Source organism: Acomys russatus, chromosome 15 (assembly GCF_903995435.1).
Source record: "Acomys russatus chromosome 15, mAcoRus1.1, whole genome shotgun sequence".
Taxonomy (NCBI): Eukaryota; Metazoa; Chordata; class Mammalia; order Rodentia; family Muridae; genus Acomys; species Acomys russatus.
In genome coordinates, this window is record NC_067151.1 from 50,592,625 (window position 1) to 50,609,112 (window position 16,488).

Consider the following 16,488-nt stretch of genomic DNA (forward strand, 5'->3'; position numbering starts at 1 on the left):
AGACTGTACATATCCCGGTGACTTCATTCTTTTGCCCTCAGTAGCTTTTATGGGCTTAAATCTTCTAGCGAACTTTTTCTAAATTAAGAAAAACTGGGATGATTGATTTCATAAATTTAAGTATTCTGATGATGAAGTGATAATCCTTGTAACAAATTTAAAAACAACATGCTTACCCATTAAAATAAAAATAAAAACGTATTGTTTATTTTTAAAATTTATCCAATGACAGAACACATGAAACTTATTGTGAATTGTAGAGTATAAAGAAAATATTACAAAATATATCCTTTCTGGGTTTGGCCACTTGTGAGGTTTAAATTTAAAAAGATTTTGCCCATATTCCAATGCTTTATCCTTGCTGCCTGTACCCCTGTCTTTTTCTATCCCTTGTGTAGTATATTGCAACGAAAATAGTAGCTGTAATAAAAATTAGTTGTCTCCTAAGCACTACAAAAAGTGCTATAGAATTCATTATTCTCTTTGTAAATGGAACAGTGCAGCCCAGAAACAAATGCATTGTTCCTGGAATTAACAACAGCAAAGCCAGTATATTTAATTAAATGTGTCCTTAAAGGTTTCTTCTTTGATTTGAGTTCATCCACGGTAACTTTTATAGGGTTGTAGTTGGCACATAGGCCTTGGCTGAGCTAAGTCTCTCTGGCCCAGAGGTATGTATCCAGGCCTTGCTGTTCTTGACACAAGATCTAGACATGGGTCTCAAGCTTTGAAAGAACTGATGATATTCTTGTGACCTCTCGGGAGTTCTGGGATTGTAGGCGTGCACAACCAATTACCACCACCCCCACAATTATATACTAATCTATGGCACCACATTTATCTCTTCTTCCTTTGCATTATTTGACTTTGTGGTCCTGTAGTGTATTTATATTTGAAGACTACAGATTTTTCAACTTTAAGCTGCATTCGTTGCCATCACATGTTAGCTTTAAAGAGGTGAATAGTTTCTTGTGATATAAAATTTTCCAGTTTTCATCTAAAGTTGATAGTGATAAAAAACATTTGTACATTTGTTTTTTTAATAAACCCATCAGCATTATTTTTATCTGCAGCTAAAAGTATAAAGTCATAATAATTTAACAGTATCTCTTAAATTAGTATTATCTTAAATGTCAGATGGTTTCAATTACTTCCTAGAGCTACATACAGATGATATTTCCCTATATAGATGACTAACTAGTAAAAAATGGACCTCATTTTATTTTCTATGGAACAAGATTCTGTTCTGCCTGGGTACAGAAGTGGCTTAGTGTGTGATACCTCAGGAGAATTCTCGGGATCATCAGCAGTCTCCTCCAGCCATTAGCGCATTATCTTGAGAATCTACATCATTAGTTTAAATTAGGTTCACTTAATTAGGCAGCTGGTACTCTCCTTGTCAGACTGATAAACAAGCTGTGCTCCACTGTTCCCTCATGTCAGGTCTCAGCCTTTCTTCCCAATATCACAGCTATTGTCAGTGTTTCTTCACGACATGGTGAACCATCTTCGCAGAATTGGAAGCATCTTGCCCATGAGCAGTGCACTGTGCCCTTAGGTTTTTATAGTTGTTATGCTTGTCCAAGAGAGACTGATAAAGACTCATTACATCACTACATATATGAACATTATTGACTCTAGGTTTGCAAATATATAAACACATATAAAAAGGTAAATTAAACCTGAACAAAAGTTTATCTGTAGTGTGGCTTTCAATACCTTTTAAAATAGTATTAGAGGAAGGATGCTTCTGTCAATGCCTTTATAAAGCTATAGTGCATGAAACAAATCTTTGTTTTTCTGCTACATATTCAGTTTACTTTCAGAAATGTTTATAAAACAAATAGATGAGTTTAGCTCACCAGAAAAAAATACAGCACTGCACATAGTACTTACATGTTAAGTCTTTCTAGAGCCTGCATCTTTAAGACAATAACATGCTTATTACTTGAAAATATTTCAGAACATTAGATTCCCTTCTTGATCTTAAAGCATTATTTACAAACCTTCTTGTTTTGTCCTACTATATTCTTAAAAACCAAGTATCACAAAGGTTTTCCTGGTTGCTACTGTTTACATTGAACTACTTTCTTTAACAGCATGGTAACCTCATGATTACTTTCTCTCTTAAATTTCATGCAAACAAGGCTGCTCTAACCATATACAGATAAAAATTTAAATACAAAATTACCAAGGTCATCTTCCTGCTTTATCTCTACCTCATTGACAGGAGGAAGCTCTTTTACTGTACATGAATAGAAGTTATTAATTAGTGCATAAAGAAATTTACATGCAACATCTGGCATCGGTGCAAATACATTTATGTAAATACAGTTGTAGCCATATTTGATGAGCAATAAAACTACTTAATTACTTTAATAATGGCAAGCCTACTTAGTTTCTATGGGATTGTGCAGAAGCTGAATTTCATCAACGAAAACCCAGGCTTTTTTTCTCCTCCTTCTCCTTCTTCTTCTCCTTCTCCTTCTCCTTCTTCTTCTTCTTATAACTCCTCAATTGGTTGTCTTTTCCTACTTGAACTTAGTTTCATCAATTCAAAATTGCCTTGGGAACCTGGAGCAATATTCTCTCAAGGAAGCATTTAAAGCAGGAAGGTTATGAAAAATGGGGCAAGGAGGACATCTCATTGCTCTCTTAGTTTATCAAATACACTATCATTCTCCAAAATCATGGACCAGCTTGATGGTTACAGTACTGGAAGGCCAGAAAGCTTAGAATCTGTCAAAAGGAAGGGTAATTTCTCATGAATTTTAGTGGAGTGGGACTCATACCATAACCATAACATTTCTGCTGAGGTGGCCCACAGCTCTGATATAAGTGTAATATCCAGGAAGAAAGGAATAAGAATGTCAATACAGAAATAATTAACTGGCCTTTCTAGAAATTTCCTTATTATTTTACCTGGTTTTGAATACTGTGATTATACATATATAAAATGTACCATAAAGTTTTAGAAAAAATATATAAGTAAACCTAAAAAGTTTAATATAAATCGAAATATCAATTTCCAAATGTCCAGTCACAAATGTAATTTACCTGTTACTAACCCACCAAGAACTGCATATGACTGTGAGTTACTGGAGAATTTTGCTAATATTCAACAGCTTTGGAATGAAATTATCATTACTGAATAAAGTTAGATTGAATATACTTTATTTCATATTATAAACTTAGAAAACACATATAAATAACAACTACAGTAATCTAACTACTTTACAGCTATTAGTTTTATAATACTAACACTCAGAAAATAGGGAGGAGAGATGAACTTCCTCATATCAATTTGTTCTCTCATAATCGTATTTAAAGTAGGTGCTTAATGTTATAACTATTGTTAAAAAATACATTTACTGTACCAAGTATGTCACAAACATTATAAAAATATCACCCATTTTTTTTGTTTGGTAACATTGTACCTCTCATTAAAGAACTTAAACCATGTAATCAGGTAGTAAGTTTGAGCCCATTGGTCAAGCTGTTGCTATTTTGAGATCACGATTTGTCATGTCACCCAACGTAGTTCTCAGATCAAAAGAAGTAAGAAACTGCTTATTCTAAGCCAAACAAGAAGGCAACGGCTAAAAACAGGGAGTCATGTTATCCTGAATAACAGGTTCCAATGTGAAAATGGTTGCATAAATGATGACAGTGACAAAACATGGCTTTATCTGACAGTTGGAGGGCCATTTTTCAGACACAGGTAAGCACTGGAAGGCTATTACATTCGCTCAGATGACCCAGGTTGCTTCAACTTTGGAGCTGCCGCATTGAATTCATGGAGTTCGAATCTCTCCTTAGGCCCCATAAGACCTTTAATACAGATGTGACTCTTATTTCCTGCTGATGCCAGTTCAGTCAGGTCCTTCATGAAGAAGGTGAAAACTAAGGATATAAACACAGCCACACTGTCATCAGTAAACTGCAATGATCATTCATACTGTATTTTATAAACCTTCATTTTCTAAATAGCTCTCCTTGACTCTAAATTTACATGCAGACAGTTGAACACAATAATATTATGTAAAATTGTGCAAATACTGAACAGAAATAAGGTTGAATATGATATTTTCACGTTAATCTAATAGGCCTTAGAAAATCAGGTACTGGCCAAATACAACTGTAATTTTGTTCCTGAGTGCCTGGATTCTTCCCACGTTTCTTGTCCAATTTTCTGATAATGCAAAGGTTTTAAAACATATTTCCATTTCTTTTTATTGCAGGCAGTAAGCACAGACCCTGTTCCAGTTAAACTGCACTACGACAAGTCACATGACCAGGTTTGGGTGCTGAGCTGGGGAAGCATGGAGAAGACATCCCCAACTCTGCAGGTACAACATGTAGTCATCATCTGTGCACAGAACAGGGAAAAGTTGTGCAAAACTCAAATAGTTATTTTAGACTGGATCACCTCAGATAATATTTATTAAAGGTACCCTTCATATGACAAAAAATAAGTTATAGTAAACAGCTAACGCCATTAGAAAAAGTAAACAGTTTATTTAACTTCTGCTGCTGCTGTAAGAAAATTCCTGACACCGGGTGATTTACGGGGGGGCACAAAGAGTTATTTTGAGTCACTGTGTGGATCCTCTGAACCGTAAGTGCATACTGGAAGCTTCTGTCATGAGCCTTATGTGATGCAGCACAGCATGTATGTCAGAGAAGGTTTAGTCATATAACTTAGCTGCATCCTCGGTAACCATCTGTCCGTTAATCGACAGGCAGGACGCATTTGACTGGTGGCCTTGCCTCAGGACTCTCAGTGAAGCCTTGAGGTAGAGATTACGGAATCTTACCACCAGGGTAAAAGCTGATCCCCAATAATCTTCCACCATCCAGAGTTTGATGAGAAGACCCCAGGCTCTTGTGAGGTGTGCTGTGCTATTCTCAGGATACTTGGGTCTGTTTGAGGTTATTCAGGTGATGACTTCACAGAAACAGAGAAGGAAATTACCATTTTAGCTGTGACCCTGTGTCACAGCCCTCATGAGTTAAAAGTGAGGGGAAGGGTCGCTGAAGATTTGTTACGAGCTGCTTCGTCGTCATACTTCCTGTGACACAGTACTGCCTGGAGTGTGCCACTTACACAGAACCATAAGGCATCAAAATTTTTACATATTTTAATAAAGTAGGTTAGATGTAAATATCTCAAGTCCCAGTTGTCGTTAACAATGTTTTTAATGTTACTGAGGGTTTTGTTGCATTATAGTATTTTACTCAAATGGTAGAGAATTTTTATTTTCTATTTTACTCTATATTCTAAGCTATACATTTTTGACAAATTTGATTGAAAACTATTACTGTTCTGTAATTTTAACAATTAAGGAAGCCCATAAGCTGTCATACTGTTTAATGATGCTGCACAGACTCTCAGTTGAATCGTAGTTTTATTTTACTTTAAGAACGACATTGATGCTTTATAAAATGTGAAAATTGCTATTCTAAAAGACACGACAAGTGTATATTCGACAGTTTCACAATTGCCTCCAAATGTATCACAGGTCATCAGGCTTGGATGCAAGCACTTTTTTTGTTTAACCACGTGCTCAACACTTGCATGCTCATTATTTGAAAATAAAGAAAGTTTTAATCAAATAATTGTTCTCTCAACACTGAAATCTTGGGGCCTAAAGTACAGGAAATATAAAGGGGATCTTCCAAAACTTGATACATAATAAAATATGAGAAATCAAGGGTTTGAAATATAATATTTTATGTAGAGCCGGCTCCTGGAAGTTGTTCTCTGCTCTGTTTTGTGGCATGACACACACATACATGAATATGAATATGCACCTAAACAGTCACAAAAGAAAAAATAAACTTAAAAAATAAATAAAAAATTTAAAATATGTTTTTATTTATTCCAAGAATAATGTTTCAAAACATGATACCTTTGCTGTATAGAAAAAATTGTATCCTTATACTTATTTTATACTGCCTTATGTTTGTTTCTTTATAATTTTCATAGCCTCTACAATGCGTAGCCTGCACATGTGTTTTTATAATCTTGTGTCTCTTAACAATCAGATGTGTCCTGAAAATGCTAAGCCCTAAGATATCATCTACTTTGTGCAAAAGTCATATGCTACAAGATTTCTTAATAGAAACAAGTTTTCCTGTGAAAAATTAGCTACATGTTACAGACCACAACTGATTATTAAGATACTCTCTGAGAAGGAAAATATAGTCTGTGCATACAAATGTATTTTAGTGTGAATAATATTAAGCCTCATAGTCCACATGGCTTGGATGTAAGCCTGGTGTATTTTGTTTAGGTGATAACCTCGGCCAGCGGGAATGTGCCGCACCACACTATCCACACACAGCCAGTTGGGAAACAGTTTGACAGAGTGGATGACTTTTTCATTCCTACCACAACACTGATTATCACCCACATGAGGTAAGTGCTAAGATAAATGGTCAGTTTCAAACTCTTTCTATCTAATTTTAATAAAAAAGACACATAAAATCAATAAATAATTGATTTATAAATCAAATGCAAAGAATAGTCACCTATAAATTTTAGCTTCTCGTGTCTGCTTGATGGGATTTATCAGTATTAGTGGTTAATTCGCCACTATAACTTTCTTTTCATGTCTAATGAAAAAACTTCTGACCCAAACAAATAAGATGTATTCTGTCACTTGTATCAATTTAATTCTTGTGCTTTCAAATTTGCTATTAAGGGGTTTTCTCCCTAGGATCTTATAAAATTTTCATAATTTCTGAAAAAAAAACTTAAATGATTCTGATTAATGAATTACTTCTCAAATAGAAAGAACATCTTTTTCGATGTATCCTGAGGAAGAACCACAGGTTCAGATGTCAGTTCCATGTATTTTACTGTACCTATACCACTCACCTCATGTTGATATCAATATTAAATTCACCCAGGCAGTATAGTAAATTCATATGGAATATTTGAAATCTGAGCTTTGGAAGGAGTACTTTTCTCTTTCCTCACAATTATTCACAAGGTGTGAAGGTAGCATTAACTCATGGTGCTATCTGCACAAAGGCCTCACAGCAGTAGCTTAAATACTTGTATGTACAGAGAATGTTCACATCTGTGTAATGTGCCATTCTGGGTTACTTCACCTAGTTAACATATCTTCAGAAAACTGTGTGGTTTTAGGCTCTGAATGATTTTCATAGAGATGGTTATGGGAGCTAACAATAATTAGAACAACACCAAATGTCTATAAAAAGAGACAAGATATTATTTCATTGCTATATATAATTAAAGTATTTCAAGGTTGTAGTTGATGATCTTTTAATTTTTTGATACTCTAGGGCTGTAGGTTGATATGCACGGCTGCCTAAACTGTGCTCTATGAATAATTAAATTAATAGCTATTAAACATTAATAAGTCTTGTTTCACATCAAAATCAATTTTAATGGAAAGGGGTGCCTATCAATTTTCTATATTGCAGCTTAAAAGTAATTGTTACAATTACTGCACAAATAATGATCATCATCAACAACAACCAAAATATCATTTCTGTTTCATAAATTAAATTATTCTCAATGTAATATTTCTTTAAAATCACAAAAATTATTTTGTACTTGTAATACCTGGGCAATAGATCTGGTTTGTTCTACTGATTTTGTGGAATAAAATATCAACCAAATTTTACATGTGTGTAAATGTGTTGGGACTGACGTTTTGTGAACTGTATCTTCATAATTTGACAGTATTTTCTTATGCTTGCATTTCAAAGATATTTCCATAACCTCAGCCAGAGGGCCTGGCACATAATATGTTTGATGAATACTGGCTTTCGTTTTCTGACCGGGCATCCCATTAATCCACTTTATTCCCAGATTGCATCATCCTCACTTCATAGAAATGATATCTTAATGCATGAAATACACCTGAGCCAGAGTCAGGATTTAATATTTATGGTGCCTAAAATGATGGATAATTAATTACTTTTTCTCATGGGGAGGAGAAAAGCATCACATTTACTATGATTGGGCTTGAGGAAGAGCTGTCTTTCAGACATACTTGGTTTCTTCATGTCTAACACAAGACAATATCCAGGACAAAAGAACTGTGTGGAAATGGTGAACAATGCTGTAAACTCCTGAGATTACAGACAGAAGAGGATCAAGAGAGGGGCTACAATGCTGAGCTTCTTGTCTGTGAACTTGCCATAGCATTTATGGCAGAACATGGATAAAGACTAAGGAAGGTTATGCTGTGGCAATTAATTCTCGATGGATACCTAGAACCCAGTAAACACTTTCTGTACATACCCTTTGGCCCCTTAGCGTATCAAGGCCTGTAATGCCCTCCTCAGCCCAATTTGGGGGCTAAAAACCTCTCTTTCCCTGTTCATCTTTCACTTGTGTTGTTAGTTGCTAGCCTTGGTTCACCCTCTGGCCATTGCAACAATGGCTGTCCTTGCCAGTCACTGCTCCTGCAGGTGTTGGTAGTCTCCAATGTTGGCTTCTGTTTTCTTTCTTGTGAAGTTCATGAACCTTTCCTGAGCCTTTGCTTTACTGGCTTATGGCGAGGCAACTCCTGTCTCACTAGGAACGCCATTGTCACTGTATGGCAGCATCCACTTCATTTCCTTCTGAAGATTGACATGAGATTTTGCTCTGATAGCTTTTGGACAATTCAAAGCCAACTCAGGTACACTAGATTATTTTTGGACTAGTTAAAATTATGCTACAACTCTATATATTTCTAGGTCTGGTTTATTTCACATATTTACACCATCCACTTGCCGCTCGCCCCCCCCCCCCAAACCCTGACACAAAATTTCTCCATTTCCTATTTTATTTCTATACCTATAATCTTCAGGACTCTTTAGTCAGGTCTCTAATATAGGTCAAGAGTGAAGAATTTAAAATAACAAAGTGTATATGATTATTTGACTTCAAAGTGACTTTAGTATTCACATATCTTTGTATTTTTATTACTTTAAGTCTATAAAATAAAACATATACATAGGGTTAAATTTTAACAATCAGTAATGATTATCAGTTTTCTATTTTGAGATGCATATATCCATACTAATTTGAATAAATATATAATTTTGAATAGTTACCTTGTATCCAAAGAGATGTACCATGTGCATACATAGACAGTATGTCTTATTATAAATATTAAATGTCTATAATCAAACATCAAAATAATGTCATGTATTACTAGATTTTATAAGCATTTTTATAATAATTATTATTCATTAATTTGTGTATTTATTTTTTGCATTTCATTTTTTATTTTTTATTTAATTAATTTTTTCAGATTACAACTCAATTATTATCCCATCACTTGTGTCCTCCCATTCCTCATTCCCTCCCACTTTCACCCTATTCCCCTCCCATAGGTCTATGACAGAGAGGGACCTCTTCCCCCACTAATGGATATTGGCTATCAAGTCTCACGTTGGTAGCCTGCTTATTTTTTCTTTGAGTGCCACCAGGCCTCCTCACCAAGGGAAGGTGGTCAAATACGAGGCACCAAAGTTCATGTCAGAGTCAGTCTCCACTCTCCACATAACTGTGGAGAAGGTTCTGTCCATTGGATAGATCAAAGTAGGAGTTTGATGTTTACTACTTGTGTTGTCTTTGGTTAGTGCAATAGTTTGAGTAGACCTCCCTGGACCCCGACCCATACATCATAATGTTCTTCTTGTAGGTTTCTAGGATCCTCTAGGTCCTTCTATTTCCCTATCTCCTATATTTCTCTTAGATAGAGTCTCAGTAGGATGTCCTCACATCTATCCCAACCTCCTGGTAGGTGAAGATTTTCGTGGGGTATGCCTTTTGGGCTAGTGACCAATTATAAGTGAGTATATACCATTTGAGTCTTTCTGCTTCTGGGTTAACTCTCTCTTTATGATAATTTTTAGCTCAATCCATTTGTCTACTTATTTCAGGATTTCATTGTTTTTAATAGCTGAGTAGTATTCTATAGTGTAAATGGACCACAGTTTCTTTATCCATTCTTCAACTGAGGGATATTTAGGCTGTTTCCAGGTTCTGGCTATTATGAATAAGACTGCTCTGAACATGGTTGAGCATATGTCCTTGTGTGGTGGAGAATTTTCTGGGTATATTCCAAGGAGGAGAATAGCTGGGTCTTGAGGAAGCCCTATTTCCAGTTTTCTGAGATAGCACGAGATAGATTTCCAAAGTGGTTGTACTAGTTTGCATTCCTACCAGCAATGAAGGAGTGTTCCTCTTTCTCCACATCCTTGCCAGCATGTGGTGTCACTTGAATTTTTCATCTTAGCCATTCGGATGGGTGTAAGTTGAAATCTCAGAGTCATTTTTATTTGTATTTCTCTGATGACTAAAGATATTTAGCATTTCTTTAAGTGTTTCTCAGCCATTTGAAATTCCTCTGTTGAGAATTCTCTGTTTAGTTCTGAGCCCTATTTCTCAATTGGGTTATTTGGCTTGGTGGTGTTTACTTTCTTGAGCTCTTTATATATTTTGGATATTAGACCTTTGTCAGATGTAGGGTTGGTGAAGATCTTTTCCCAGTCTGTAGGCTGTCACTTTGTTCTGTTGACAGAACAAAGCTTACAGAAGCTTCTCAGCCTTATGAGGTCCCATTTGTTAATAGTTGACCTTAAGGCCTGGGCTCTTGGGGTTCTGTTCAGGAGTTGTCTCCTGTGCCAATGTGTTCCAGGCTCACCCCCATATTTTCTTCTAACCTATTTAGTGTCACCAGTTTTATGTTGAGGTCTTTAATCCACTTGGACTTGAGTTTTGTGCATGGTGACATTATGGGTCTAACTGCATTTTTCTACATGTAGACATCCAGTTAGACCAGCACCATTTGTTGAAGGTGCTATCCTTTTTCCATTGAATAGATTTGGCTTCTTTGTCAAAGATCAAGTAACCATATGTGTGTAGATTCATTTCTGGGTCTTTGATTCAATTCCATTGATCAATCAGCCTATTGTTGTGCAAGGACCATGGTGTTTTAATCACTGTTGCTCTATAGTACAGCCTGAGATCAGTTATGGAGATTCCTCCAGGGGATCTTTTATTGTATAGGATTATTTTAGCTACTCTGGGTTTTTTGTTTTTTCATATGAAGTTGAGAATTGATCTTTCAGTGTCTTTAAAAAACTTGTGGACCTATTTTGATAGGGATTGCATTGAATCTATAAATTGCGTTTAGTAAAATGTCATTTGTACTATGTTAATTCTCCCGATCCACAAACAAGAGCGTTCCTTTCATCTTCTGATGTCCTCTTCAATCTCTTTCTTTGGAGATTTGAAGTTTTTTCCTAGTAAACCCTTCACTTGTTTGGTTAGAGTTACTCATAGATATTATAGTTTTCTTGTGGCTATCATGAAGGGTGTAGTTTTCCAAATTTCTTCCTCTGCATGTTTGTCATTTATATATAGGAAGGCTACTGACTTTTTTGAATTAATTTTATATCCAGCCAATTTGTTGAAGGTATTTTTCAGCTGTAGGAGTTCTCTGGTGGAATCTTGGGGGGGGGGTGTCACTTATGTATACTATCATATCATCTGCAAATAGGGATAATTTGACTTCATCTTTCCTATTTGGATATTCTTGATCTCCTTTTATTGTCTTATTGCTCTGGCTAGAACTTCCAGTACTATATTGAAGAGATATGGAGAGAATGGGCAGCCTTGTCTTGTTCCCAGTTTTAGAGAAATTTCCTTGAGTATATCTCCATTTAATTTGATATTGGCTATTGGCTTGCTGTACAGAGCATTTATTATGTTGAGATATATGCCTTGTATCCCTGATCTCTCTAAAACTTTAAACATGAATGGGTGTTGGATTTTATCAAATGCTTTCTCTGCATCTAAGGAGATGATCTTGTGGTTTGTTTACTTTCAGTGGTGGATTACATTGATGGATTTCTGTATATAAAACCATCCCTGCATGCCTGGAATGAAGCCTACCTGGTCATGGTGAATGATATCTTTGATGTGTTCTTGTATTAGTTTTGCTAGTATTTTATTGAATACATATGCATCAATGTTCATAAGAGAAATTGGTCTGAAATTCTCTTTCTTTGTTGGGTCTTTGTGAGGTTAAGGTATCAAAGTGACTGTGGTCTCATAGAATGAATTTGGTAATGTTCCATCCAATTCTACCTTTTGGAGTAGCTATAAGAGTATCAATAGTAGCTCTTCTTGGAAGATCTGGTAAAATTCCATGCTAAATCCATCTGGCACTGGGCTTTTTTTGGTTGGGAGACTATCAATGATTGCTTCTATTTCTGTAGGGGAAGTGGGACAATTTAGTTTGTTTAACAGTTCTTGACTCAATTTTGGCAAGTGGAATTTATGAATGAAATTGTCCATATCTCTCAGATTTTCAAATTTTCTGGCATATGTGCCTTTGAAGTAGGATCTTATGATTCTTTGTATTTCTTCGATGTCTTTTGTTATGTCTCCCTTTTCATTTCTGATTTTGTTGATTTGGATAGTGTTTCTCTGCCTTTTCATTAGTTTGGCTAATGGTTTGTCTATCTTGTTGATTTTCTCAAGAAGCAGTTCCTGGTTTTGTTGATTCTTTGACTTGTTCTCTTTGTTTCTAATTTATTGATTTCAGCCCTGAGTTTGATTATTTGCAGACGTCTACTCCTCTTGGGTGTTTCTGCTTCCTTTTTTCTAGGGTTTCCAGATGAGTCATTAAGTTGCTTATGTAAGATGTTTCCAATTTCTTTATAAAGGCACTTAGTGCTATGAATTTTCCTCTCGGCCCTGCTTTCAATGTGTCCCACAAAATTGGCTATGCTATTCCTTCATTTACATTGAAATTCAGGAAGTCCTCAGTTTCTTTATTTCTTCCCAGACTCAGGTGTTATTAAGTAGAGAGTTGCTTAATTTCTGTGTGTATAGACTTTTTGCCATTTCTGTTGTTATTGAAGTCCAGCCTTAGACCATGGTGATCTGATAGGATACAAGGTATTATTTCAATATTCTTGTATCCATCGATGCTTGCTTTGTTACCTCATATGTGATCAATTTTAGAGAAGGTTCCATGGGCTGCTGAGAAGAAGATATAATACTTTACTTTTGGGTGAAAAATTTTGTAAATATCTGTTAGATCTATTTGATTCATGGCATTGGTTAATGATGTTATTTCTCAGCTTAGTTTCTGTTTCAATGACCTATTCTTCAGTGACAGTGGAGTGTTGAAGTCTTCCACTATTAATGTGTGGGGATCAATGTGTGGTTTAAGCTTTGTTAATAATTCTTTTACAAATGTTGGTGCCCTTGTATTGGGAGCATAGATGTTCAGAATTGTGATGTCATCTTGGTTGACTTTACCTTTGATGAGTATGAAATGTCACTCCTTGTCCCTTTTGATTAATTTTTGTTGATATTCTATTTTTATTAGATATTAAAAATGGCTACACAAGCTTGCTTCTTGTGACTGTTTGCTTGGAATACTTTCTTCCAGCTTTTTATCCTGAGGGAATGTTTGTCCTTGTCACTGAGATGTGTTTCTTGAATGCAGAAGAATGTTGGATCTTGTTTCTGCATCCTTTCAGTTAGTCTATGTCTTTTTAATGGAGACTTGAGAGCATTGATATTGAGAGGTATTAATGACCAGTTACTGTTTAGTCCCTTATTTTTTTTATATTGGTTACAGTAGAAAGTTTGTGTGATTGTATTTTTGTAATGGTGTAGTTATCTATTTCCTGTGTAGTTTTGGTTGTAGCTTGTCCCTTTGGGGTGGAGTTTTCCTTCTAGTAACTTCTGTAAAGGCGGATTTTTGGATATGTACTGTTTGAATTTGTTTTTTCATATTTTGTTTTCTCCATCAATGGTTATTGATAGTATCACTGGGTATGGTAGTCTGGCCTGGCATCTGTGGTCTTTTATGATTTGCAGGACCTCTGTCCAGGTCCTTCTGGCTTTTATGGTCTGTGCTGAGAAGTCGGGTGTAATTCTGAGAGGTTTGTCATTGGATGTTACCTTTTTCTCTTGCCACTTTTAATATTTTTCTTTGTTCTGTATATTTTGTATTTTTGTTATTATGTGACAGGAAGTTTTTCTTTTCTGCTCTATTTGGTGTTCTGTAGGGCTCTTGTATGTTTATATGCATCTCCTGTTTCAAATGGCAAAAATTTTCCTCTCTGATTTTGTTGAAGATATTTCTGGGCCTTGGAGTCAGGTGTCTTCTCTTTCCTAAATGTCTATTATTCTCAAGTTTTGTCTTTTCATGGTGTCCTTGATTTCATGGATATTTTGTGTCAGGAATTTTTCAGATTTAGCATTGTTTTTGATGGTTGCTTTAAGTTCTACAACTGTATCTTCTAGTCCTGAGATTTGTTCCTCCATTTCTTGGATTTTTTTTAAAAAGAGAAGCTCACCTCTGTGTTGCTTACTTTCTTCTCTAAGGTCTCTCCTTCCCATTTTTCTTCAATCTTTGCCTTTATCACTGTTTCTATTTTCATCTTCAGATCTTGAACTGTTTTATTGATTTCTTTCCTTGTATTTTCCTTAAAAATTTCCAGTGCCTCTCTATAGGTGTCTTTTATGTCTTCTGCCTGTTTGGCTGCATCTTCCTGCATTTGATTATGGATTTCGTTTGGTTCCTCCATTATCATCTTCATTACTAGGGATCTGAGGTCATTTTCTTGTATTTCCCTTGTGTTTGAGTTCTCAGGGTTGCTTTCTTTGGGCTAGCAGGGACCTGGAGATACCTAGTTGTTTTGGTTTTTGTTGTTTGCATTCCTACACTGTCCTTTACTCATCTTGCTATCTCTGATGCTGGGTGGTAGCTTCTGTTGTCCTTCACTGGTCCTTGAGAGTGTATAGTTGATGAGTGATTATAGGTCATGTGCCCTTGCCTGTGGGGATCAGGTAGTTCTTCCTTGGAACCAGCAGGTGACTTGGTTTCTGCTCTAGGAAACTTTGCTCTACACCTTAAGCTTCTAACTGGGTCAGCAGAGGTAGGCTTCTGCCTGATCCCAATCATTCTACTGAGGGGATTCAGACCAGCTATGTTAGGGGGCCACAGTTTAATTTTATGTCCTGACCCTTTGGGGTAGTCTGGTCACTCCCAGGCATGTGGTAGACCCCACCAGGCCATGGGGAGTTGCCAGCCCAAGTTTTATCTGTCCCATTGTGCAGTCATGGACTGCTGTGGCCAGTAGATAGGTTCCTGCCCAGACCAGTTCAGACAGCAGGACTGTTGTGGTTCTGTCCCACTGAGTTGTGATCACAATTCAGATGCTGTCTAAACCCCTCAGGGTTGTCCAGCTTCTCCCAAGAGCATGGGAGCCCCTACCAGGCCATGGAAACTGGCCGGGCCAGGCATTATCTGCCCAATTGTTCAGGCCTGACTGCTATGTCCCACAGTCAGTTTCCTGCCCATAGTAGTCTAGATAGAAGACCAGTCTGTTTGTGCACCTTTGGAGGTTCAGTCCCACTGAGTTGTGGCCACAATTCAGACCCCCTTCCAGACCCGTCAGATCTGTACAGCGTCTCCCACGAGCACTGGAGTCCCTGCTGGACTGTGGGAACTGTCCAGGCCGGGTTCTATCAGCCCAACTTTGCAGGCTTGGTCGGCTGAGGCTAGCTGCCTGGTTCTGGTATGGACCCGTTCATACTCTAGTGTGCTGTGGCTGGGCACTGGTGTTCACTCCTGCCTAGGCTTCCCTGAGGCCTCTGGGGCTCTCTGTGAACTGGCATGGAGCAGATGGTGGGGTCCAAGGACAGATTCATCTGTTTCTCTGAGACTTCCCCAGGCCAGGAGCTCTGGTGTTCCATTTTCTCACACACTGCATTTGGGCTATAGAGGCCATCTGCAGTCTGCAGGTGGATTTCATTTTAAAGTCTGGGGAATGGGTTCAGGTCCTCTGTGGGCTGTTATTTGACCTGGGGCCAGGTCCACCTGTGGTATGCACTGGCAGGAACCCACTCATCTAGTGTTCTCCAGTTCTTGCAGTCTGTGGCCCCAAGTCACATCCCTGGTCTCTGTGTGGTATATCAGATACAGTACGTGATAGGCACTGTCATCTTGGAACTCTTCTTATTTATTTATTCACTTTACATCGAGATCATAGCCCCCTACATCATTTCCTCCTAGTTCTCCCTCTTTCTTCCCCCCTCCTCTATTCCTCAGAAATGTGATTCCCCACTACCCACCCACCCCAGTTCATCAAGTCACATCAGGATTGAGCTCATCCTCTTTCCCTGTGGCCTGACAGTGCAGTCTTATCAGGGGGAAGTGATGAAAAAGAAGGCAACTGAATCCATGTTAGAGACAGCCACCACTACCCTTACTAGTGGAACCACATGAGGCCTAAGCCACCCATTGGCTACATCTGTGTAGAGACCTAGGTCCAGTCCATGCAAGGTTCTTGGTTGGTGCTTCAGACTCCTCAGTCCCTCTGGGCCCTGGTTAGTTGGCTCTGTTGGTCTTCCTGTGAAGCTCTTGTTACGTCTAGGTCCTTTTATTTCTGTCCCCCACCTCTACTTTTTCACTACACACCCTA

General features: G+C 37.3%; 1 protein-coding gene across 1 annotated transcript in view; it reads left to right on the plus strand.

Annotated features, from left to right (window-relative positions):
* Fstl5 (follistatin like 5) overlaps positions 1 to 16,488 on the plus strand; it is a 483,380-nt gene that overhangs the window by 410,600 nt on the left and 56,292 nt on the right. Inside the window, exons 13-14 of the mRNA XM_051156911.1 lie at positions 4,242 to 4,349; positions 6,297 to 6,421. Of these exons, the coding sequence (XP_051012868.1) occupies positions 4,242 to 4,349; positions 6,297 to 6,421 (233 nt within the window). The remainder of the gene's footprint in view (positions 1 to 4,241; positions 4,350 to 6,296; positions 6,422 to 16,488) is intronic.